Below are 21146 nucleotides of genomic sequence, written 5' to 3' on the forward strand. Positions count from 1 at the left end.
TGGGGAAAGGACCGGGGTGTGGGGCCATGTGGGCGATGGTTGGAATCCGGGGCAAGCTACGAAATGCAGTAGCAATGCAACGGTACGCATACATATGTCGTACATAGCTCCAACGAGATTGGCGAGTGAACGAGTGACCATGGGGTTCGAAGGAGTTGTGGAGAAACGACCGGGCATCGTGCAAAAGTCAGTTAGTAGAACTGTAACAGAACGCCTTCGGAAGTTTGCCCACGATAGCTGGCGAAGCCGCAATCTTATTCATGCTAGCTTCACAAGAGTACGCTGCCGTACACTGACAAACATGATGCGTAATTCCGTGATGCTCGGGTCTTTATGAGCTGTGTCAACCTTATTCTTGATTCAAACAATCGAGCACTCATATTTCGAATTGTCTACTCATGAAGCAGATGACTGAGCTCATATTGGTGACATCGACCGTATTCATTATTTATTATCTCGCAGCTGCTCCACGATTGACGCGTTGAGTATGTGGACACTAGCAATTTGACCTCGATGAGACACGTCCGTCGGTCGACTTCCACGGCCGGTTTCCTGTCTTACACGACACTGCTGTAGCGGAAGCATACAGCCTCTGTAGTGCGCGGTAGTCTAGCGGTAACTAACACGCCGCAATCGAGGAAGCATCGTTCCGGCAGAGCAATGGGCAGAGCACGAGAAGTGTAAGATGGCAGTTCACGGAGGGAATGCGCCCGTTTACGGCCTCAGTGTATTCCGTGAAGAGCAATTCAACGGCATCCGAATTATCGACGTAAGTCGTTTCTGTTCTGTGTCTGTTCATGACATTCCCACTGTCTGTTGTCAATGGCTGTAATCAGTGCATGCTTTCACGTGTCATCCCCGCCAACAGCCCCCACGTTCGCCGCCCCGAAATCAACCGCGCTCGCCTTCCATTTGCCCTGGAAGGCGCCTGTGGCCGGCCCACTACGTGCATTCCGCAGTGGGTAGAATAGGCCATTCTCGGGATCAGTGCCGTCATCGGACAGGTCCAGAGAGCAGCTGAGCTATCAAGTTCCTTTCTTCAATAGCTCGACAACTCAACAACTCGACCCCCTCCCCCCAAAGACAAGAATGTCCTTTCGTGTGCCATTCCGAGCTGCGTGTACACTCTTGACGACTGCCCACAGACTGCCTGCTCGGTGTTCTCTCATACCACCCGTTCCATTTGTGTGCGGCCCTCCCAGTTGTCGAGCTTCTTTTCGATTTTCCTCCACCATGGCCGACCCCATTGTCGAGGAGCTCAAGGCCTTTACGGCGTAAGTCTGTCGCCCCCTCCACGATACAATACGCGTTCAGAGTTCACCGACTAACGTCTCCAGGTGCGATGTCGCCGACGCCCTCCTCAAGCTCAAGGTGCCCAACGGCGGCTTTCTCGCCGGCATCACCCTCTGGTCCCCCGAGCGCCAGGCCGGCGCCACCAAGATTGTCGGCCCGGCCTACACCGTCCAGTACGCCCTCAACAGCGACCCGACCCCCAAGGTCCCGGGCCACTACATCGACGGCATCCCGTCGGGCGCCGTCGTCTTCATTTCGAGCCCCGACACGCCCAACGCCGTCTTTGGCGGCCTCATGGCCACGCGCGCCCAGGCCAGCGGCGCCGCCGGTACCGTCATCGACGGCCGCCTGCGCGACCTGCAGGAGCACCGGGACCTGGGCTACGCCGTGTTTGCGCGGGACGTGAGCACGACGTCGCCCAACGCCGTGGCCAAGGTGGTGGGGATTGATGTGCCCGTGACCTTTGAGGGCCCGTACCGGCAAGGGGTCACCATTGCGCCGGGCGACTACGTGGTGGCCGACGTGAACGGCGTCGTGGTGCTGCCCAAGGCCCTGGCCGCCGAGGCCTTGCCGCTGATGGCGCCGCAGGTGGCGGCCGACCAGAAGATGGCCGAGGCGATCAAGGGCGGGATGACGTTTGTGGAGGCCAGCAAGGCGTTTCGGGGCAAGTGATGAAGGATTACGGGATGTACGAGCAGCACGTGAAGTGAGAAACAAAAAACATACGATACACCAATAGAACGCGATTCACAACGGTACACGGGTATCCTTTTCTCCCCACCAGCTGTCACTACACGACGATCCACCATTTATGCTTTTGTGCGTGTGTGCGTGTCTGTGAGTGTGCACAGACAGCATGGCCTGCGACGCATCGTCGTGGCCGCTCAATTGTACTGCATCTTGGCCTTGTCGTCCAGGCAGATGCACATGGCTGCGACAATGGCCATGTCCATGCCCGGCGCCACCACCACCGCGTACGAGGACTGGTGGAACACCAGCTCGCGCGCGTTCAGCAGCTGGCGGTCGATGCGCGCGACCACGTGGCCTGTGTCGTCCTTGATGTCGCCGCGCAGGTTGTTCCAGCTGCCCCTCATCGTCAGGGCCTCGGGCTTGCCGGTGGCCTTGGTCGCGAAGTGGGCCGTCGCAGAGGTGCTTAAGACTGGGTACCGTCCCAGTTAGCAAATGGGGAGAGGAAAGGGGGGAGAGGGGGTGGACAAGGGAAATTGTTTGGTTCGTTGTCTCACACCGAATGTTGTTCCGGAGCTCAAAAAACTTGTTGCCGCTGGGGTCCTCCAGGACGTAGGTCGTGTGGACGTGCATCAGGTCGCGGTAAATGTCAAAGAGGTGCGTGCCACTGGCGGCGTCGAACACCGACCGGCGCGCGCCCACCGAGAGCACCTTGGCCTTGACTTTCAGCAACGGCCTGCCGTCGGCCAGGAGCACATCGAAGGAGTCGCCTGGCAGCGACACAATCTTTTCCTTGAGGACAAGCGTCTCGGTCTTGTCGGACGTGTACTGCGGATAGACGCCGACAGGCGCCGGCAGCGGGTTGAGTGCGTACGCCATGGTGGGGGTTTGTTCAGCGAAGCTGTTTGTTGTAAGCGGCGGAGTTGAAGAAGGGGATCGGGGAACGGGGCGTAGTGGGTAGACGTGAAATGGTCGTGATGCGATGTGTTCTGCGATATGGTAACGCGCTGAGAAAATGGCAAACAAAAAACAATCAACGTGTACTCTTTATGTGGAAGAACAGAGAAAAGAACAAATACTGCCGCGCATCTTTCAATAGCTTCTTTCTCTCCTCCGTTCCCCTCGATCGTTTAAGCTTCATGCGATCGCTGGTGGTTCAACGCACTAGAACGGGCCCTGTCAACCTAAGAGGCGGAGTCTTGTACGGATCGCTTCAGTGCCACACCGCGAGGCACAGCGGAGCTCCGCGGTGCTATTCGCCGCGGAGATTTTGCTGACATGTCAAACAGAGGTGGCATTTCGGAGTCAATTGATGTATGCTGGTGACTCTTCACGCTCTCGTTATCCGCGACGATGTCGAGGCACACGACCTTGAAACTCCTTCCACGGCTTGACACCCAGTATCCAGAAGTAAATAATATTAAGCCGCCACCGAACGTGATCATTAAAAAGGTAGTGAAATAATCAATAAATTACAACAACGGGAACTCAAAGTAACGCAAAACCGGGGAAAGAAAGACACGAAATCCTGATGAATGCCATGACGGGGCCCAAGTTATGCCTACAAAACAAACGCCGCCGCAAAAATCAAGCAGGTGTAGAGCATCGTCGTCCTCGAGGCTGTGGTCAAGGATCGTCGCGCGGGCCAGCGACGGCCGTTTCGGTCTTTTCGTCCATGTCGGCGTTATTTTCAAAGTCGTAGCAGAACGAGTGGTTGCAGAACAAGTAGTGACGCAAATAAGTAAAAGAAGCGAGTATTGGTAGCAAGCGTCGATGGAAATAAAAAGAAAAAGAAAAGAAAAGAAAGAATAACAAGAAAAGGAAAAGAAGCGAGTGTACTCCGTAGAAAGAGGTAACATGAAATCAAATAACGGCTCACCAAATCTTATACATATAAAACGAAGGTAGAGGCATCGGGAGGGTTTCAATGGATTTCATGCGGTCTCTTTTGTTTATGTTACGTTTGAGTCTTCTCAATGACCTTTTATTTTTTGCCATTCGTTTCATTCACACAATAGGTTTTTCAATTAACACGTAGGTTTGGGGTGTAATATTCCTGAAAATGTAACTGCATCATTAAAAAATAGCTGCCTTCTAAGGTGTCATCCCATCTACCTGTTTTCTCTACATGAATGGGCATCGTTAAGGGCACTACTACAATTTTATCAACAGCAGCTCTCTCATCACGGCTTTTGCCACCGACCTCGACATGTTCATGGTCCCCAAAGGAGTCGATGTGCCTCGTTGGTGCTACTCTCCAAGTATAAATAGCTGCACTCCTTACGATACGTAAACCCTGCCCCGTACGAATATCGATAGTCAGTGCAACCGAAGTGCACACGACAAGTACACAACAAGCCACAACATACAGCTACGAAAGAGTGAACCGAGACACACCGCCAATATGACCCACGACGAAAAGGCCTCGTCCAACCCGGACCCGTCGCCGGCCATCCCACCCTGCCCCGGCCCACCGCCCGATGCGCCTCTGCCTCCGGTGCCACAGTAGAGTCACATCGGAAACAGGTGGCACGCGAGATTGGAAAGGCACGACAGCAAAGCTGAGACAAGAGATGCGTTGATGGTGCAAGTTCATTGTCGATGATTTTACTCAGATAATTCACAGATAGAATCGAAAGTATCAATATTGCAGCGGATATGTTACGTTGTACTTAACGTTCCACCGGTCTTGCCAGTATATTTCGGGACTTGGACAGACCTCAGCCGAAGATAATATAAGAAACAGCTCATTGAAGTAACTGTGTCATCATCGTAGAGTTTCAGCCTCGTCAACCAATATCATACTCGCTATTCAATACAAAAACAGGTGTCTAAGGTGCAGTACAACGGATTATCAAATTATTGAAGAAAAGTGAAAATGATTCACCAATGTATGGTTCCTCGGCAGATTGTATGGTTCCTCGGCAGATGATAAGGTGCCGATGTACTTTTGTAACGGAAATTGTCTGGCTTACGACCACCAGATATTTTCACAGTCAGTATTCATTAAGGTGCATAAGTGGTCTTATTCGCTGACAACATCATTTGTTCTCTTTGTTCGATGCCTTGGTGGTCACTGCCGTCGCTACCTGTGTGACAGCGTCGAGATCGTGACAAGGACGGCCCTTTATCAAGCTGTGACTCTCTACTTCGCTCGCCTTTTCAGAGGTTTACAGAAAAGTATAAATACCCACCCATGCCAACGACAAGTAGACGACAAACTGCCCTATCCATCAAACAATTCCTCTACCAACCCACAGACTATCGTCACTCTCAAGAATCGACTGATATACGACACTTTGACGTTTAAACCCCGGCACAACAAACACACAATGCCTGGTGATAAGTCCGTCAAGAAGCCGCCCCCGCGGCCTCCGACACCGCACCCGTTGTCTCAGTGATCCTAGACGCGAGTGCCACTAGATTCCTCATGGAAATAGCTTCCGGCAGCAGCGATCAATACTGCTGGCCACAATGTGATGGCTATACATAGGGACTTTTTTGGTGCTGGACGGATCATCCCGGCGCTCAACAAGTAGCAATGCGTTTTTTTTGGAGCGAATAAAACTTTACGTTCTCTTGACTTTCTGTGCAACGTTGAAATTGACTTAGTGTCTTATTTATGTTTTTTTTTATAAAGAGATCACAAAATCTAAGTCCCCAATCCGGGTTTTTATGTCGTCATTGCACAGCGAACGCGCGGATCATCAAATGTGGGGTTCGGCCCAGGCACAATAGATACGGCGTATTACGTCGATGTCGATCTTTCGTCGCGCCGCCGCCTCCGCCTCACAGCTTCGCCTTGATGACAGGTTTTTGTCGGAGATGGAGTTTACGCGGACATGTACCGCCGACAAGCTTTTTTGTAGGTCGGTCAGCGGGTACCTTATCTTGGCACTCTATATAGTCCCCTGGAACTGTACGCCGTTCTTTCTTCATCTTCTTGCCAACTTACATTGTCGTTCATGAGTCGTCAGCATTGCGCGCATTCGAATTGCCATTTTCCGCGCCATCTACCATATACGCTATATACCGCCCCTATGGCCGACATTGCTAAAAAGATCATCCCCGCGCCCGGCGCCCGTCCCGACGTCAAGGCCGACGCGCAGCGCATTTTCGACGTCTTACACGGCGGGGGCCTCGTGGTGATGCCGACGGAGGTCGGCTACGGACTCATTTCGGCGTCCAAGGAGGCCATTGAGCGGTCCTTTGCCGCCAAGAAGCGCGCGCCGAACCACACCCAGGGCATCCTGGGCACGATTGGCCTGCACCGCAAACTACACGTCTTGCCCGACGAGACGCACGAGATGATCCGCGTCTTGCACCAGGACCTGGACCTGTCGTTTGGTGTGGTCGCGCCGTTCCGCAAAGACCACCCCGTGCTGTCCCATTTGTCAGAGGCCACGCTGGCCAACGTCACCAAGCCCGACGGCACGGTGGCCATGTACTTGGGTGGGAGTGCGCTGCTGCTGGAGCTGGGGCGCATCAGCGACGCGGCGGGCGTTCTCCTGCTGGGATCGAGCGCCAACATCACGGGCACGGGCCAAAAGTTCCGGCTCGAAGACATGGACCCGGAAATCCTGGAGGCAGCGGACATTATCGTCGACTACGGCCTGCAGCGGTACCACGTGTACAAGGGCCGGGCCTCGTCCATAATTGACTTTGCCAACATGAAGACGGTGCGCGTGGGATCGTCGTACGAGCTGATTCGGGAGCGGATGCACAAATTCTGGGGCATTGAGCTGTCGCCGGACCCAGATTACCCATAGAGGTGGACGAGGGTCATAGAAGGATATTTGTATAGACGTTGAAAAGTATAATTAGATTATAAGTGTGGAAAATTACTAATGAGACGCGAGTGAGAAGTCAACACGGACCAGAAAAAAAATAACAAAACAAAAAACTCCACAATGCCAAAAAATCAACGTACAGCAGCGGGTATTCGCTGGTCGTCACCGACCCAACTACTAATCCGCCGATTAAAGGTTTGACTAGGGGAGAGCGGACGGGATCCCGTATTTTCCTTTATCTATGGCCGTACGTGTAAGATTGTGATCGATAAGTGTATATAAGTTGTGAGTTGGTCCAACTGCCGTGACAAAATGTACTTATGGAACAGTAACGAAAAACTAAATTTAGAAAGCTCGAAGCGTCCCAGTGTCTTTGCTATGTATTTGCTTTGTTGGTTCATTTCTAAGACACGTAACGAGTCGTGCAATTCATACTTTTCCTTTTGTTTGTGCTTTTCCTGCATTCATTTGTTTTTTTTTTTTTTTTTTTTTCAAATAACGTCTGCCAGTTACCAGGCTCACGAAACGGTCGCCATCCCTCCGTTTGGGTGTAGAATCTGTCCCGTCATGTAGCTGCTGTCCTGCGACGCCAGAAACACAAAGTTTGTCGCTACCTCCACTGGCTGGCCCCATCTCTTGAGGAGCGTACTGTCCGGAATGCTCTTCTGCGACTCTTTGTTGAGAGACGACACGATCAGCGGCGTCCAGATCGGGCCGGGCGCCACGCCGTTGACACGGATGCCGTTCTTGGCCTGCTGGTTGGCCAGTGTGCGCGTAAATGTCACCAAGCCGCCCTTGGAGACCGCGTAGTCGAGGTGCGTCGGCGGGCCCACGTAGGCGTCCACCGACACCGTGTTGATGACAGTGCCGCCGTGGCCGCCGCTGCCCTTTTGCAGGTGCGGCAAGGCATACTTGGTGACGAAGAAGGGTGCCGTCAGGTTGATCGCCAGCGTGCGGTCGTACTGCTCTTCCGAGCTATCTACTGCTCTTCCGAGCTATCAAACTATTTTGTGGCAATCCCATCAAAGCAAAGAAACCACGTTTAATTAGTGAGACGATCTGCTAATCTCAATACATTCGTATTTCAATAAGGTATGGTGTGCGTGGTAGATGTGTGGTCGCGACGTCGTCCTTGAGCTTGTCCACAATCGCATATGATATATATTCGGAGTTTAGAATCCATGACGCCACACTCGACGTAATGCAGCCATTACAAGCGGTGCCGTTCTCAGTAGCCAATCCCGCTAGTTTCAACGTCCACTTACATCTCAACCACAAAAAGCCGTTGTCCGTTCTACAACAAAGGCTAGAACCACCACTCGTCATCGACACCTCGGCGCTGTAACCGTGCAACGGTGAAGCAGGACCTAAATCGAGATGAGCAACACCAGCTGTGTCACCTGTTAACGTTACTGTTATCACTTTTGAAGCGCTTTTTGAAGCACCAAGCACCAGTTCTCTCCCTGGTTTCCTTGCTATTCTTGTACCCCCCTTCTATCCTTTCGGGTCATGGATGCCAGAGTCTTGCAACTGAATTTGTTCGACGTCATAAGCGACCGGCAGATGACAGCCCTGAGAACTACGACGGATTGTGATTGACGAGTAGAAATGGTATTGCACTGTGCACGTCTACTGTGAGAGGCGACAAATGCCCGTATGTTGCTCGAAATATAAGACGTGAGGAGGGGTTGTCCTCTCGCCCGTCAAACGTAGACGAAAGCAGTTTTCACAGCACATCTTTTGTCCTGTCCATCGTATCCTGTCCAGAGCCAATACCCACAACCCACCAACCGCCATTATGACGTCTGCCAACGCCAAGTTTGACGACTTGGCGAGAAACACGCATGAGATCAGCGAGTCGGCCACGCTGACCTCGGACTACGGCGTACACCAGGCTAACAACGACAGCTGGCTGCGCATTGTCGACAACGAGAACGGCCGCAGCGGGCCGAGCCTGCTCGAGGACCCGTTTGCGCGCGAGAAGATTCACCGCTTCGACCACGAGCGCATCCCCGAGCGCGTCGTGCATGCGCGCGGCACAGGCGCATTTGGCACGTTCCGCGTGCTGGACAATGCCGTCCTCAAGGACCTGACCACGGCGCCCGTGCTGACCGACACAACGCGCGAGACGCCGATTTTTGTGCGCTTCTCGACGGTGCTGGGCAGCCGCGGCAGCGCCGACACGGTGCGCGACGTGCGCGGCTTTGCCATCAAGTTCTACACGCCCGAGGGCATCTGGGACCTCGTGGGCAACAACATTCCCGTCTTCTTCATCCAGGACGCCATCAAGTTTCCGGACGTGATCCACGCCGGCAAGCCGGAGCCGCACAACGAGGTGCCGCAGGCCCAGTCGGCGCACAACAACTTCTGGGACTTTATGTTTATGCACCCGGAGGCGACGCACATGTTCATGTGGGCCATGTCGGACCGGGCGATCCCGCGCTCCTACCGCATGATGCAGGGCTTCGGCGTCAACACGTTTACGCTGGTCAACGCCGCCGGCGAGCGCAGCTTTGTCAAGTTCCACTCGACGCCCGTGCTGGGCGTGCACTCACTCGTGTGGGACGAGGCCCTGAAGCTGGCGGGCCAGGACCCGGACTTCCACCGCAAGGACCTCATGGAGGCCATTGCCAACGGCGTGTTCCCCAAGTGGCGGTTTGGCGTGCAGGTGGTCGCGGAGGCCGACGAGCACACGTTTGCCGACTTTGACATTCTGGATGCCACCAAGGTCTGGCCCGAGGACCGGGTGCCGGTGCGCTACTTTGCCGAGTTTGAGCTGAACCGCAACGTCGACGAGTTCTTCACGCAGACGGAGCAGGCGGCCTTTTGCACGAGCCACGTGGTGCCGGGCATCGGCTTCTCGGACGACCCGCTGCTGCAGGGCCGCAATTTCTCCTACTTTGACACCCAGATCAGCCGCCTCGGCATCAACTGGGAGGAGCTGCCCATCAATCGGCCCGTGTGCCCGGTCATGAACTTTAACCGCGACGGCGCGCTGCGCCACGCCATCACCCAAGGCAACGTCAACTACTGGCCCAACCGCTACCATGCGCACCCACCGGCGTCCGTCGACGGCAAGGCCGCCGCCGCCAACGTCTACGCCGAGTACGCCGCCAAGGCCGCCGGCATCAAGGCGCGCACGCTGACGCCCAAGTTCCGCGAGCACGTGCGGCAGGCGCAGCTCTTCTACAACAGCCTGTCGCGCGTCGAAAAGAGCCACCTGACCAGCGCCTTGGCGTTTGAGCTGGACCACTGCGACGACCCCGTCGTGTACACGCGCATCGTGCAGCGGCTCGCCCAGATCGACACGCCGCTGGCCCAGGCCGTCGGCGACATGGTCGGCGGCGAGGCCAAGGAGGCGGCAGACAAGGACAAAGAGGGGCGCGCCAGCACCAACGACGGCACGATCGCGCCGGGGCTCTCGCAGTTTGACTTTTTGCCGGAGAAGCCGACCGTGGCCGGCCGCCGCGTGGCCCTTCTGGTCGGCGACGGCTTCGACGCGGCCGCCGTCGACCTCGTCAAAAAGGGCCTGGCCGCCGAGCAGGGCGTGCCGCTGCTCATTGGCACGAAGCGCAGCGCCATCACCGAGGCCGGCGCCGGCGCCGGTAGTGCCCTGCGCAGCAGCCCCTCCGTCACGCCCGACCACCACCTCGAGGGCTTCCGCTCGACCATGGTCGACGCCGTGTTCGTGCCCGGCGGCAAGGCCTCCATCGAGGCGCTGGTCCAGCCCAAGGTCAAGGGCCGCGTGCTGCACTGGCTGCGCGAGGCGTTTGGGCACCTCAAGACCATTGGCGCCACGGGCGAGGGCATTGCCCTCGTGCAGGAGGCGCTGCACGGTGTACCCAGCATCCAGTTTGCTGCGGTGGATGCCGAGGCGGTCGGCCAGCTGGCCCAGAGCTACGGCGTCGTGACCGCGCCGGCGCCCTCCAAGGACTTTGCCAAGGCCTTTTTCGAGAGCATTGCCCAGCACAGAAGCTTTGACCGCGAGATGGATGGCCTCAGCACTTTGGTGGCCTATTAGGGGAGGGGGGGAGAAAGGGACAAAGAGATAACTAATGCTGAGACGTTTTGATTTGCCGGCCAATTTGTCGTTACGCCTTCGATTTTTTGAAAAATGCAGGAACTCGTCTCGTACTTTCATAATTCTTACAGCCACGTTTTTAGCCTTTCAGCCGCACGACAGTGTCTTCCAAGTAAATGATAGCATCTGGAGACTACATTTTGCAGTGAAGAAGTTTTTACCTGACAAGACGCCAACCAATGACTCTCGTTAGCTCGTCGGCCGTCGGTGTTAGTGGTTTGGACCCACTTGGCGTCATCGGCCGCTGGCGTTAACAGACGTCGTCTTCGTTTATGCTAACGAAGTAAGTCGGCCAGTGGACTTAAGGGCCGGTGTGTGTGTGATTGCAGCCTGGTTTTACCTCTTGTGACATTCATCTTGGACCTTTGTGACGACGGACAATGCGGACATCGAGAAATATAAAAAGGGCGGTTCGTCCTCGGGGAAGTTGTTGCTTTTTACTCTCCCACAGTCACTCAACAGTCAATTCTCAATCATCTCCAACATAATCACGTTGATATCCTCATATCTATTTTCACTTTCAGCATCTTTCCCAACCAACCAACCAACCAACCCAACATGTCCACCCCCGTCTTCTTCGTCACCGGCGCCAGCTCCGGCTTCGGCAAGGCTGTTGCGCTCGACGCTCTTGGCCGTGGCTACCATGTGGTCGCCTCTGCCCGCGACGCCAGCAAGCTGTCTGAGTTGAAGGCCGCCGGCGCCGCAGTCGTCGACCTCGACGTGTCCGCCGGCGACGCTGTTGTGGCGGCCGCCCTCCAGACGGCCGTCGACCTCTACGGCGGTCTCACGCACGTGGTCAACGCCGCGGGCTACGTTCTCGAGGGCGCCGTCGAGGAGATCACTCAGGACGAGGTCGCCGCCATATTCGCCACCAACGTCTTGGGCACGACGGCCACGGCGCGTGCGGCCGCCCCGCTGCTCCGGGCGTCCAGCCAGGCCGGCCGCCAGACGGCGCTCGCCAGCTTCGGGTCCCTCGCCTCGTACACGGCCGCGCCGTCGGCCGCGCACTACAGCGCCACAAAGGCCGCCGTGTCGCGGCTGATGGAGGCCATCGCGCAGGAGCTGGCGCCCTGGGACATTGACGTCACCACCATCGAGCCGGGCTACTTCCGCACCGAGCTCCTGAACACGGGCGCCGGCTCCGGCGTGTCGCGCATGATCACGCCCAAGACGCGCCTGGCCGTCTACGACGGGACGCCGGTGGCGGCCACCCGCCGCGACTTGGCCGCGGTCAACAACAAGCAGATTGGCGACGTGGTCAAGGGGTCGCGCGTCATCGTCGACGTGCTGACGCGCACGGGCGTCGCCCACGGCCGCAAGGCGCCCGTCAACCTCGTCCTGGGGGCCGACTGCGTTGACCGGGCGCGCAAGACGTGGGCCGAGCGCGAGGCGTCGCTCAAGGAATGGGAGGACGTGTCGCGGTCGACGGACCACACGGAATAGACGGAAGACGACGGTGGAAGCGTAAAGCAGCTACATTATGGGGTGATGTTATGTAGGTAGTGCGGAAAGAAAATAGAATGAAAATTGGTATTAGTATGATTGAAATTGTTCTCATAAATGCGAAGCAGGTCCCGACACGTTTGTGAGTCTAAAAATGACAATTTTTGATTCATATTCTGTATCACTTACTCTTTCCTTGTCGAACATTTTGCGGCAATTCTGCCTTCGTGATGCTGGATCGAGCAAGCCGGGCATAAAGAACAAGATATACTCCGTACTGGGACCAATGGCGTTAATTGTGCCGACGGATTGTGTGGGGTTTGGAGCGGCACCCTTTCGTAATTACGGCAGTATGATGACAAATCGTTACGCCATTCACGACGTTCGCGAACCAAACATCTTCCAAACTGACAACGTCACGGGGCACACTCTAGAGACTCGTTCGATTCTCACGAAAACAAACTCATGGAGGGCATTGCTTCAGGACAATTACTCGCAGGCGGCAGAGACGGGGTCAACGGCACTCTGGACACGGATCAGACGCTCCATGCCTGCCCTCTCTGCAGCAAACAGTTTAGTCGCAGTACGATTTTCATTATTCGCTCTTCCGACCGCTGTCGCTCATATTGTTTTATTTTGCTCGTCGTTGTCACTAACCACTGATTCTACCCCGACGTATAGAAGACCTAAGGGACAGACACAGGCGGCGGTGCCAAAAGTCCATTGGCAAAATCCGGCCACCGAAGAAGAGAGCGTGCGCGAGATGTACGGCATCGAAGCTCAAATGCGACTATGAAAAGCCATCCTGTATGTTTGTTCCGCTCAGTCCACCCGTTTCATCAACTGACACATGTTCGCTCAGGCAGCCGGTGTCTTTCTCGGTCCGCCGCCTGCCAGTATAACACTGGACAGGGTTCTAGGCCGGCAATGACCGACGTTTCTGGAGCATACCAGCCTGAATATGAGCAGTATAACGCTGCAGAAGATGTACTAGACTTTATGCCCTCGCACCAATTAACTGATTCTGATACACTCCCGTCTGGAACGATCGCGGGGTTCGACAACAACCCGAATGGCGGGTGGGACGAGCTGGACCTCTCTGGACTCGGTGGAGATCTTTTTCTGAAGGATGCGGATCTCTTCAACGGCCCGGGCGAGCCACAGAGCGTAGACTTTGTCGACGAAACGACCACCCTCCAGACTCCCACGGCCACACCCGGAGGACTGCACGAACAGCAGAGGGATCACACCAGCAGTGAACAGAGCAACAGTTTGTCGGCGCCGTTCTCGCTACACTTTCAGCCCAAGTCGATCCTCCAGCCAGCCGACCATCTAGCCCATCTCATTGCCCGGTCGCTGGCCGCAACGGCCGCTGCTGAGCGTTCGCCGGGCGACCACGGACGCCTGCGAAAACGGCCGCGGCTCTACCACGGCATGTTTAGCCTGGGCGAGCTGGCCCGGTTGGTGGGGGAATACCCGATGCGCATGCTGCAGCCGACGTTTTGCTCGCCGTTTATCCACCCGACGCTGTGCCGCCGCCGCGCCGACGGCAACGGCCCGCCAACGCCGCTGGCCGTGGCGTTTGCGTGTGTCAGCATGAAGATGCACATGGAGAGCGAGGGCACGGAGTTTGTCTGCGAGACCATGTCCCACGAGCAGGACAAGCTGATAAAACAGTTGGTGCGTCGTCTGGCGACGTCGTTGTTCAGTTGTTTCCGTTGAGAACATGCTTGCTAACGCTGTCCCCCTAGCCCGGCATTCTGCACGACTACGAGCATACCTGCGTCGTCCTGCAAGCCCTCTGCATCTACGGCATCGAGGCCTTGATTGCAGCCAACCGCTTCCCCTCACGGCTCAACGCGGCTGTGCTGCACCACGAGTACCTGGTCCGGGCGACACGGCGTCTTTTGCAGCAGCTGGCCAGCGCTGCCCCGGACGGCCGCTTTGCGCACTCGTTTCTCGGCGCGCCCTCTGCTGTCGACTGGAAGACGTGGGTTGTGCAGGAGTCGCTCCGCCGCACGCTCTTTCTGGTCTACATTGTCCACGAGCTGCTCCACGGGGCCGAGACGCTCGACCATGCTTACTTTGAGCCGCTCTTTACCAAGGACGACGACGGCATGTACGAGCACATGGTGCTTCCGTCCAGCGATGCGCTCTGGCAGGCAGCGAACGAGGAAGAATGGAGGCGTACTGTAGATGCGGAGGCACGGCAGCCTCCGTCGGATCCGGTCCTCAAGCTGGGAGACGCAGAACGGCGCGTGGCCGAAGGGGTGGAGCCGTGGATCACCACCGATTTTCCACGGCTCCCCGAGCTCACACGGCTCATTCTCTCCGTCAGTCCACTCTACATTGCGTCACAGCGATGCACGTTCTCGCAGACACTGCTGAGCACACCGGCAAATGTTTCAACCTAAGCTCGCTACATACACGTCGTCGCAGTCTTGCTCACGCTTTGAACGAGCTCAGCCACTCCTCCATCTCGGCCGCCCGTGCCGCACCACTCTCCAGGGTCGGCCATTCCGGGGTTTTGCGGATGTCGTCTTTCGTCAGGCCGCGCTTGGCGTCGGCATACGCGTACAGCAGCGTCTGCGTGGTGCGCGCCCGTGGATTCACCTGCAGCTGGAGGTCGCTGTAGCCCCACGGCACGTCCTCGACTTTGTTCGTGTCAAACGTCCAGAGCTGAATGGTGAGGCCGTCCGGGCCCGGGTCCGTCTCAAACGACGTTCCGGCCGGCTCCACGACGCGGATCTTGCCCGTGGTGCCCGTCATCGTCCATTCTAGCGATGGATGGCCGGGGAACTGGAAGCCGCGCTCGTAGTGGAGGGTGAGCGTGGCCGGCTCGTTGTGGGTGCGGGCCGACTTGACGAAGCCTATGTTGTGAGGGAGTGTGAGCAATTGCGCGCGAAAATGATTATGCCCTGGTTTCAGAGGAAAGTGACTTACCATGAAGAGACAGGAGATCGGGAACGTCGGAGCGAACGGTCTCGATAATCCCCTTGGTGGCCGGATCGATAATTTTTATTTCTGGCTTCTGCAGCTGCGTGTGCGAGTGCAAAGTCCCCGGGATAAAGTTGCCGACAGTTGTTTCGACAGCATCCAGCACTGCGAAGGGTTAGCCACGTTCGATAATACAGGCCCACGTCCATTTCATGTTGTGCTCACAATGTCCAATGATAATCGTAATGGGATTGCCGCCAACGGCGCGCTCGACAAAGTACTTGAGCCCGGCCGGTTTCACGTCCGAGCTCACAAAGCCGTTGTGCACGTTCACCTGCACGTTCAGCAGCTTGCCAATCGCCCCGGCGTCCAGCAGCTCCTGTACCTTGAGCACCATCGGCGCATACCGCCGCTGCACGCCCACAACCGTGCCGGCACCGCTCGCCCGGGCCGCCGCCACGAGCGCCTCCGTGTCCGCCAGGTTCGACGCAATGGGCCACTCCACATACACGTCCTTGCCGCTCTGGAGGCTGGGCAAGAGGGCGGCGTAGTGCGTGTCCACGCGCGTCGAGCACAGCACAAGGTCGACGTCGGGGTCGGCCGCCAGGTCGTCGGGGTGGCCGTACGCCTTGGTCGTCTTCGGGTCGAGTCCGTACGCTTGGATGGCCGCCTCGGCCTTGGCGACGCTCGTGTTCAACAGCGCCACAATCTTAAACCGCTCACGCCCGGCATCGGTCAAGAGATTGGGGAGGTGAGCAGTGGATGCCCATGACGTGGTGGCTGATTTCGAGAGGCCGATGATGGCGACGCGGACAGGCGGTGGGGACATTTTGAGGCGCGGCGAGCGAAGTTTCTTTTTACTTTAATGCACAGGAAAGAAAAGTAAATGATTTTGAATATGTTTAAACCTTGAAAAAAAGAAAGACGAAGAAAGGTGTGCCTGAGCACTGTATTTATGCATGGAGTCTTCGGCATCGGGGGACGTTGGTCTAAGTGCATTTTCGGACTTCGGGGGACGTGGACGCTAAGCATAGGGCGAACAGCACCTGAGTGTATAACGACCGAAAATCTGCGGCTCTACAGACATGTCCATTGCATTTTCAATGTTATAAATTTTCATTTTCAACCAAGCAGCCGAATGGATTATCTCGCCTTATAGCCCCCCAACCCCAAACAAAGTCCTACATGAAACTCACCACACTCTACTTGCCCCTCGCTTTCGATACTTCGGTAACAAATCATACTTGCACCTTGCTTTAGAACCATAGTACCCTACTTTGAGGTAACGCCATCTAATATTTTCTCATTAATGGCATGCTTTTCGTCTCTTCGCATTTCCTTATGCGCCTCAATCTGACAACCCTCAGCCACAATCGTATACACGAATACTGGCATGCTTTGACCAGGTCGGTACACCCTGCCAATGACCTGGTCCTCCCACGTTTGCTTCCAGAATGGGCAGCATTGGATGACCACATTTGCACATTGGATGTTGAGTCCCACACCCCTGGCGCCGCGGCTTAGAAGCATCACTTTGGGCTCGGTCGTCTCCCGGAACGACTGGAGGACGCAGCTCCGCACGTCGGCAGGGATGCTTCCATCGTAGCTAAAGACCTTTGTTTCTGGATGCAACTTCCGAAATGCGACTTTCAGGATCGAAAGGAACAGAACGTACTCATCTACGACGAGAATGGCGTCTCCGGGGCGGGCATGTCTGTGTTGCATAACCGTGCGCAAAACGGCTTCCACGCGAGCTGACCGCCAGCCCTCGCCCTCTTCCAGCTGTGACAACAACTCCGTTCTGGTACTGGCGTCCCTGTCGCAGCACAGGCTGTCATGGTCAGGGTCATCGGGGTCACCAGGGTCGAGAAGCCCATCCTCGAGCCACGGGACGCTCCACAACTGGGGGTGGTACGCTATCTGCTGGGATTGAAACAACAGGGAAAATGCTTCAGCTGCGTCTTCACGTGTTTGTTTGTGCTTTGATCCCTTTCCCTTGCTTTGACCGCCTCGATCAATCTTGCCGGCGGCATCCGTGAACTTTTTAAAGAGTTTGTTGGAGTGCACCAGCTCTATTTCTGGCAGGGGAAAAGTGATCCTGTGCCGCGTCAAAGGAGGGAGGAGGTCGTTGATGGTCGACTGCGGGCGGCGCAGTAAAACGGCCTTGAAGAACTGAATCGACCTATCGAGGAAATCGCCATCCGGGACTCTCACGCCCCGTTTATTTTTAGGTTCTTCTGAAAATGTGTTGACGAACAAAGGGAGCGTTGAAAATGGGTGACCACGAAGCATCGACACCAAGCCAAAACCATCCTGCCACGTGTTGTCCAATGGTGTCCCGGACAGCATGATGCAGGTATCGAAATTGTCGCGAAACTGAGAGACGGCAAAGTGTGACAGTGTGTTCGTGTTCTTGATTGTATGGGCCTCGTCCAATATGAGAAACTCACCCCACGGATTGGATTTGGGCTTATAGAAGCCGGAAAAGAGTGACAGGTGAGGCACCTTTGGTTCGCAGCCCCGTGGCCGGCGTGTGAACTCCTTCATGTCTCTCTCGAATCGTCGTCTCCTAGAGATCTCCGCTGCCAGATGCGAGTAGGACGTGACCACCAGGTCGTGGCTATAGACCTCTACTGGCGAAACATCTTCGGTTGTGACCAGGATGACCCGAACGGCCTACGTTGAAGTTAGTCGGCGACGTCTTGCATTGATTTGTCATACGATGTCTCTTACGTTGGAGAGAAAACGGCGCGCTTCCGCAACCCATTGAGAACAGCACGATGTGGGCGCAACCACGACACAAGGGCCGCGGCCGGTGCGGTCGGAGGCTGCAATGGCCATCAACGAGGATAGAGTCTTCCCTAGGCCTGGACGGTCTGCCAAGATCATTCCCTTGAATTTCGACTTTCTCGCGCTGAGCATGGCGGCAGCAGCCTCAACCTGATGCGGGAACGGGTGGATGCCGTGCTTCAAGCCTTGTCCAATCTGTGTGTTCACCGTAGAGCATCGCTTTCGTTTCAAAACAACGAGATACGTCAGTGAGAAGAACGCAGCAGATGTGATGATTTAAATGGCCAATTAAAAACAAAACAGCAAAAAATCAAAGCCTACAATCCCATTCTCTAGGCCGTTAAAGTATGCCTCCAGCTCTGCTTTGTCCAGCATGTCATCCTCGTCATCGTCGCTGTCCTCGTCGTTGTCACTGCTATTGTCATCTTCGTCCTGGTCGTCCTGGTCGCCGTGGTCGTCTTTTCTGTCGTTACCAAACAGAAGTCCTTCAGACTCTGGAACGTCGACCATGGCAGGCCCGGCTTGTAGATTGTCCTGCAGAATCACGGCCATTCTTTTGTCAATGGTAATAGTTGCCTCTTGAAGGTGCCTCGCCGCGGCCAACAGGTGGCTTTCCAGTCCCCGAAGGTCATCTTGTAGGCCCTGTGAAGACGGCAACTCGTTCATTTTCTTGCGTTACTCGGGAAACTGGTGGAAACGTGGCTCAATGCTTGAAAGAGTGTTCAACAATAGCAAGAAAAGTAGAGCGACCGACTGGCTTGAGTTTGTGGTTCAGATTTGTTTCAGGAGTGTGGAAGCTAAGTAACATTAAAGTGAAGAAAACGGATCTGCACAATGTCAGTCGGGCTGCAAATACGAGATAGTAAACTTCACAGGCAGTGGACATTGAGTGACGCCGGTAGAGAGAACGGTCTTGGAGACAGAAAAATGTATTACTGAGTGGGCACGACAAGGACACTAAGCTTCATAGAGTGTAAAAGCTGGGTGTGGTAGGGTGAGGGGAAGGTAGGTGATGTAGAGTAAACAAATAGTTGGCATGGCTCACAAGCAACAGTCAATAAACCTCTGTTGTTGATGTACGTTTGATCGAGAGTCTAGCTGATGGTGATGACATGCAGCTTATCAGACCGGTGGCATCATACGCTGTACAAAGAAGGACTTTAACGTGCCGTACGTGTCGATATACGGCCAGTCGGTGTAGAAATTCAGTAAGATATGGGGTATAATAGATCAGAGCCTGGTGACATTTTGGAGAGCTTCTTTTTTACTGTGCACTGTTTTGAGATCGATTTTAAACAGTCTTTACCCTTGTTTAGCTCCTCTATTTCAGTGCATCAGAGGAAACTGGATATCTTACGGTCTCAACAACGGTGTTGACTTGTTATCCATCGTACGACGCAAATTGATCTGGAAACTAAATTCAATGCTAAGTAAAAACGCGAAATTACAAAGCTGCAATCGTGAGAAGAAACGTTCACAGAAAACCACAGACTTGGAAGAAATCAACGCGTCGACATAACCTTCACCTTATCGTCCTTTTCTGTCTACTCCTTCGTACGGCCCAGGATATCCGTGATGAACCTGGTTACTTCTCCCAGAGATTTAGACACCTGCTGATTTGTGTCCACACAAGCTGCCACATGCAGGGCCATCAGCTCGGAGTACAGACCTTCTGCTTCCTTTTTGTCTTTCGCGCTGGAGATTCTTGCCATCAGATCGCTGAAAGATCGGTGGGGCAGAGCACCGCCATACTGGTCCACAACTTCGGCTGTGGCCCGGTCGGCGTAGTCCTTGATCTGTCCATGGACGTACGTGAGGCAACGAAGGACGTGCCGCATGCTTTGGAGTGTCAATGGCTTCTTGTCTTTGTCCTCCTCTGTCATTGGCGGCAAGTATGTTTGAGGCAATCTGTCGCCGTGGAGTTCGGTGGCCAGCAGCGCCACCTTGATGGCTTCTTCACAAATCTTGTCGCCGTTCAGAAGGTGTAAAAGGAGAGGAAGTTTTCCAGAGTACGAAAGTCCACTTTTGCCTGCGCCTCGGGGCCAAGCTGCACCAGGAGCCCGTGAAGGGCGACCAGAAAACCCGCGTCGACATCAAGCCTGACCTGGGTCTGAATTTGACAGCAACAGTCAGTACAATCGATGGTACGGTGCTAATCGAAAGGACATTATACTTTCACGCAGTTCTTCTACCATCTCAAGCGCTAAATCATCCGTCAAGGTCTCGCCAAAGTCAAGAAACGCGTATATACCCTCCGTGCGCGTTTGCGGGCCGAACTGGTTCATACCGTTGTGTTTCTTCAGCGTCTCCTTGATCATTACAAGGTAGTTGACGTCCCCTGTCTCTAGATACATGGTATGTAGCATCAACACAAGTGAGGCGACGTTGTCAGAAGTTGTGGTTTTCGAGGGATGCTGGAAGCGTGTTTTGTTCGTGTCATCAGGCACAACTAGGACACTTGCTCCAGGGTCTCCTTGTTTTTTAGAACAAGCAACCTCACGGCAAACTTTGTTTACCGCAGTCAGACGGTCCCTGATAGTCGGAATGTTGTCGATGCCCCGCCAAAACTCTGGGTAGAAGAAGACCATTTCGGCCCTTACCACTCGTGGCTGGAAGTTGCCGTTGGTCGACTTTGCAGCGACGTAGTATTTCACTTGTTTTTTGACGACGTCGGTGGCTGGCGTGAATACTCTGAGAGCAAAGTCATCGCGGGGCAGTACGCCTCTTTGTTCCATCTCCGCCTCTCTCTTCTTGTCCCGAGGGTTCCCAGTTGCCAAATACAGGTTTGGGCTTTTTCCAAATACTAGTCCTACCTCGAGGTATTTGCGAGTCGTGTCAGTCTCCATTGACTCGTCTGGGTGTGCTAGCTTTCGGACGGCAGTGAGGTCGAAGTCTTCCTCTACTTGGTACGCCTTGTTTCCCTTAGCATCATTTGCGAGGGTGAAAAATGACTCGTTGAACTTGTTCCGACCTGTCGCCTCTGATTTCATCCTCTCGCCGGATGCTCGCATGCACACGTCCAAATGCCCATCCTCGACAAATTCTGCGCGGTCCTGGTAGAAAGCCATTTTCGTGCATAGTTTGACGAGTGCATCAATGGGCGGGTGAAATGGCGCTGAAATTTT

General features: G+C 55.1%; 11 protein-coding genes across 11 annotated transcripts; 4 read left to right on the forward strand and 7 right to left on the reverse strand.

Annotated features, from left to right (window-relative positions):
* Positions 1-1233: 1233 nt before the first annotated feature.
* On the forward strand, positions 1234-1965 carry SPSK_07935 (ribonuclease e inhibitor rraa/dimethylmenaquinone methyltransferase; the record flags this gene model as incomplete). Its single annotated transcript, XM_016734588.1, has 2 exons — positions 1234-1274; positions 1338-1965. 2 exons carry the CDS (start codon positions 1234-1236, stop codon positions 1963-1965), a joined length of 669 nt encoding a protein of 222 aa, XP_016590778.1.
* A 212-nt stretch (positions 1966-2177) lies between these two features.
* On the reverse strand, positions 2178-2859 carry SPSK_07968 (uncharacterized protein; the record flags this gene model as incomplete). The annotated part of the gene is made up of 2 exons (XM_016734620.1): positions 2178-2452; positions 2538-2859. 2 exons carry the CDS (start codon positions 2857-2859, stop codon positions 2178-2180), a joined length of 597 nt encoding a protein of 198 aa, XP_016590779.1.
* A 3161-nt stretch (positions 2860-6020) lies between these two features.
* On the forward strand, positions 6021-6749 carry SPSK_07940 (uncharacterized protein; the record flags this gene model as incomplete). The annotated part of the gene is made up of 1 exon (XM_016734593.1): positions 6021-6749. The coding sequence occupies one exon, from the start codon at positions 6021-6023 to the stop codon at positions 6747-6749; it is 729 nt and encodes a 242-aa protein (XP_016590780.1).
* A 539-nt stretch (positions 6750-7288) lies between these two features.
* Positions 7289-7793, reverse strand: SPSK_08055 (uncharacterized protein; the record flags this gene model as incomplete). The annotated part of the gene is made up of 2 exons (XM_016734705.1): positions 7289-7749; positions 7775-7793. 2 exons carry the CDS (start codon positions 7791-7793, stop codon positions 7289-7291), a joined length of 480 nt encoding a protein of 159 aa, XP_016590781.1.
* A 775-nt stretch (positions 7794-8568) lies between these two features.
* On the forward strand, positions 8569-10791 carry SPSK_07139 (catalase; the record flags this gene model as incomplete). The annotated part of the gene is made up of 1 exon (XM_016733806.1): positions 8569-10791. The coding sequence occupies one exon, from the start codon at positions 8569-8571 to the stop codon at positions 10789-10791; it is 2223 nt and encodes a 740-aa protein (XP_016590782.1).
* Positions 10792-11409: 618 nt separating this feature from the next.
* SPSK_07841 (oxidoreductase, short chain dehydrogenase) lies at positions 11410-12294 on the forward strand (the record flags this gene model as incomplete). The annotated part of the gene is made up of 1 exon (XM_016734496.1): positions 11410-12294. The coding sequence occupies one exon, from the start codon at positions 11410-11412 to the stop codon at positions 12292-12294; it is 885 nt and encodes a 294-aa protein (XP_016590783.1).
* Positions 12295-13626: 1332 nt separating this feature from the next.
* SPSK_08119 (uncharacterized protein) lies at positions 13627-14022 on the reverse strand (the record flags this gene model as incomplete). The annotated part of the gene is made up of 1 exon (XM_016734762.1): positions 13627-14022. The coding sequence occupies one exon, from the start codon at positions 14020-14022 to the stop codon at positions 13627-13629; it is 396 nt and encodes a 131-aa protein (XP_016590784.1).
* A 119-nt stretch (positions 14023-14141) lies between these two features.
* Positions 14142-14372, reverse strand: SPSK_08213 (uncharacterized protein; the record flags this gene model as incomplete). The annotated part of the gene is made up of 1 exon (XM_016734851.1): positions 14142-14372. One exon carries the CDS (start codon positions 14370-14372, stop codon positions 14142-14144), a length of 231 nt encoding a protein of 76 aa, XP_016590785.1.
* A 367-nt stretch (positions 14373-14739) lies between these two features.
* SPSK_07567 (oxidoreductase) lies at positions 14740-16060 on the reverse strand (the record flags this gene model as incomplete). The annotated part of the gene is made up of 3 exons (XM_016734226.1): positions 14740-15164; positions 15238-15396; positions 15457-16060. The coding sequence occupies 3 exons, from the start codon at positions 16058-16060 to the stop codon at positions 14740-14742; spliced, it is 1188 nt and encodes a 395-aa protein (XP_016590786.1).
* A 443-nt stretch (positions 16061-16503) lies between these two features.
* Positions 16504-18687, reverse strand: SPSK_07152 (uncharacterized protein; the record flags this gene model as incomplete). Its single annotated transcript, XM_016733819.1, has 3 exons — positions 16504-17907; positions 17965-18216; positions 18343-18687. 3 exons carry the CDS (start codon positions 18685-18687, stop codon positions 16504-16506), a joined length of 2001 nt encoding a protein of 666 aa, XP_016590787.1.
* An 878-nt stretch (positions 18688-19565) lies between these two features.
* On the reverse strand, positions 19566-21089 carry SPSK_07455 (uncharacterized protein; the record flags this gene model as incomplete). Its single annotated transcript, XM_016734117.1, has 2 exons — positions 19566-20068; positions 20195-21089. 2 exons carry the CDS (start codon positions 21087-21089, stop codon positions 19566-19568), a joined length of 1398 nt encoding a protein of 465 aa, XP_016590788.1.
* Positions 21090-21146: the final 57 nt, after the last annotated feature.

Source organism: Sporothrix schenckii, assembly GCF_000961545.1.
Source record: "Sporothrix schenckii 1099-18 chromosome Unknown Cont41, whole genome shotgun sequence".
NCBI lineage: Eukaryota > Fungi > Ascomycota > Sordariomycetes > Ophiostomatales > Ophiostomataceae > Sporothrix > Sporothrix schenckii.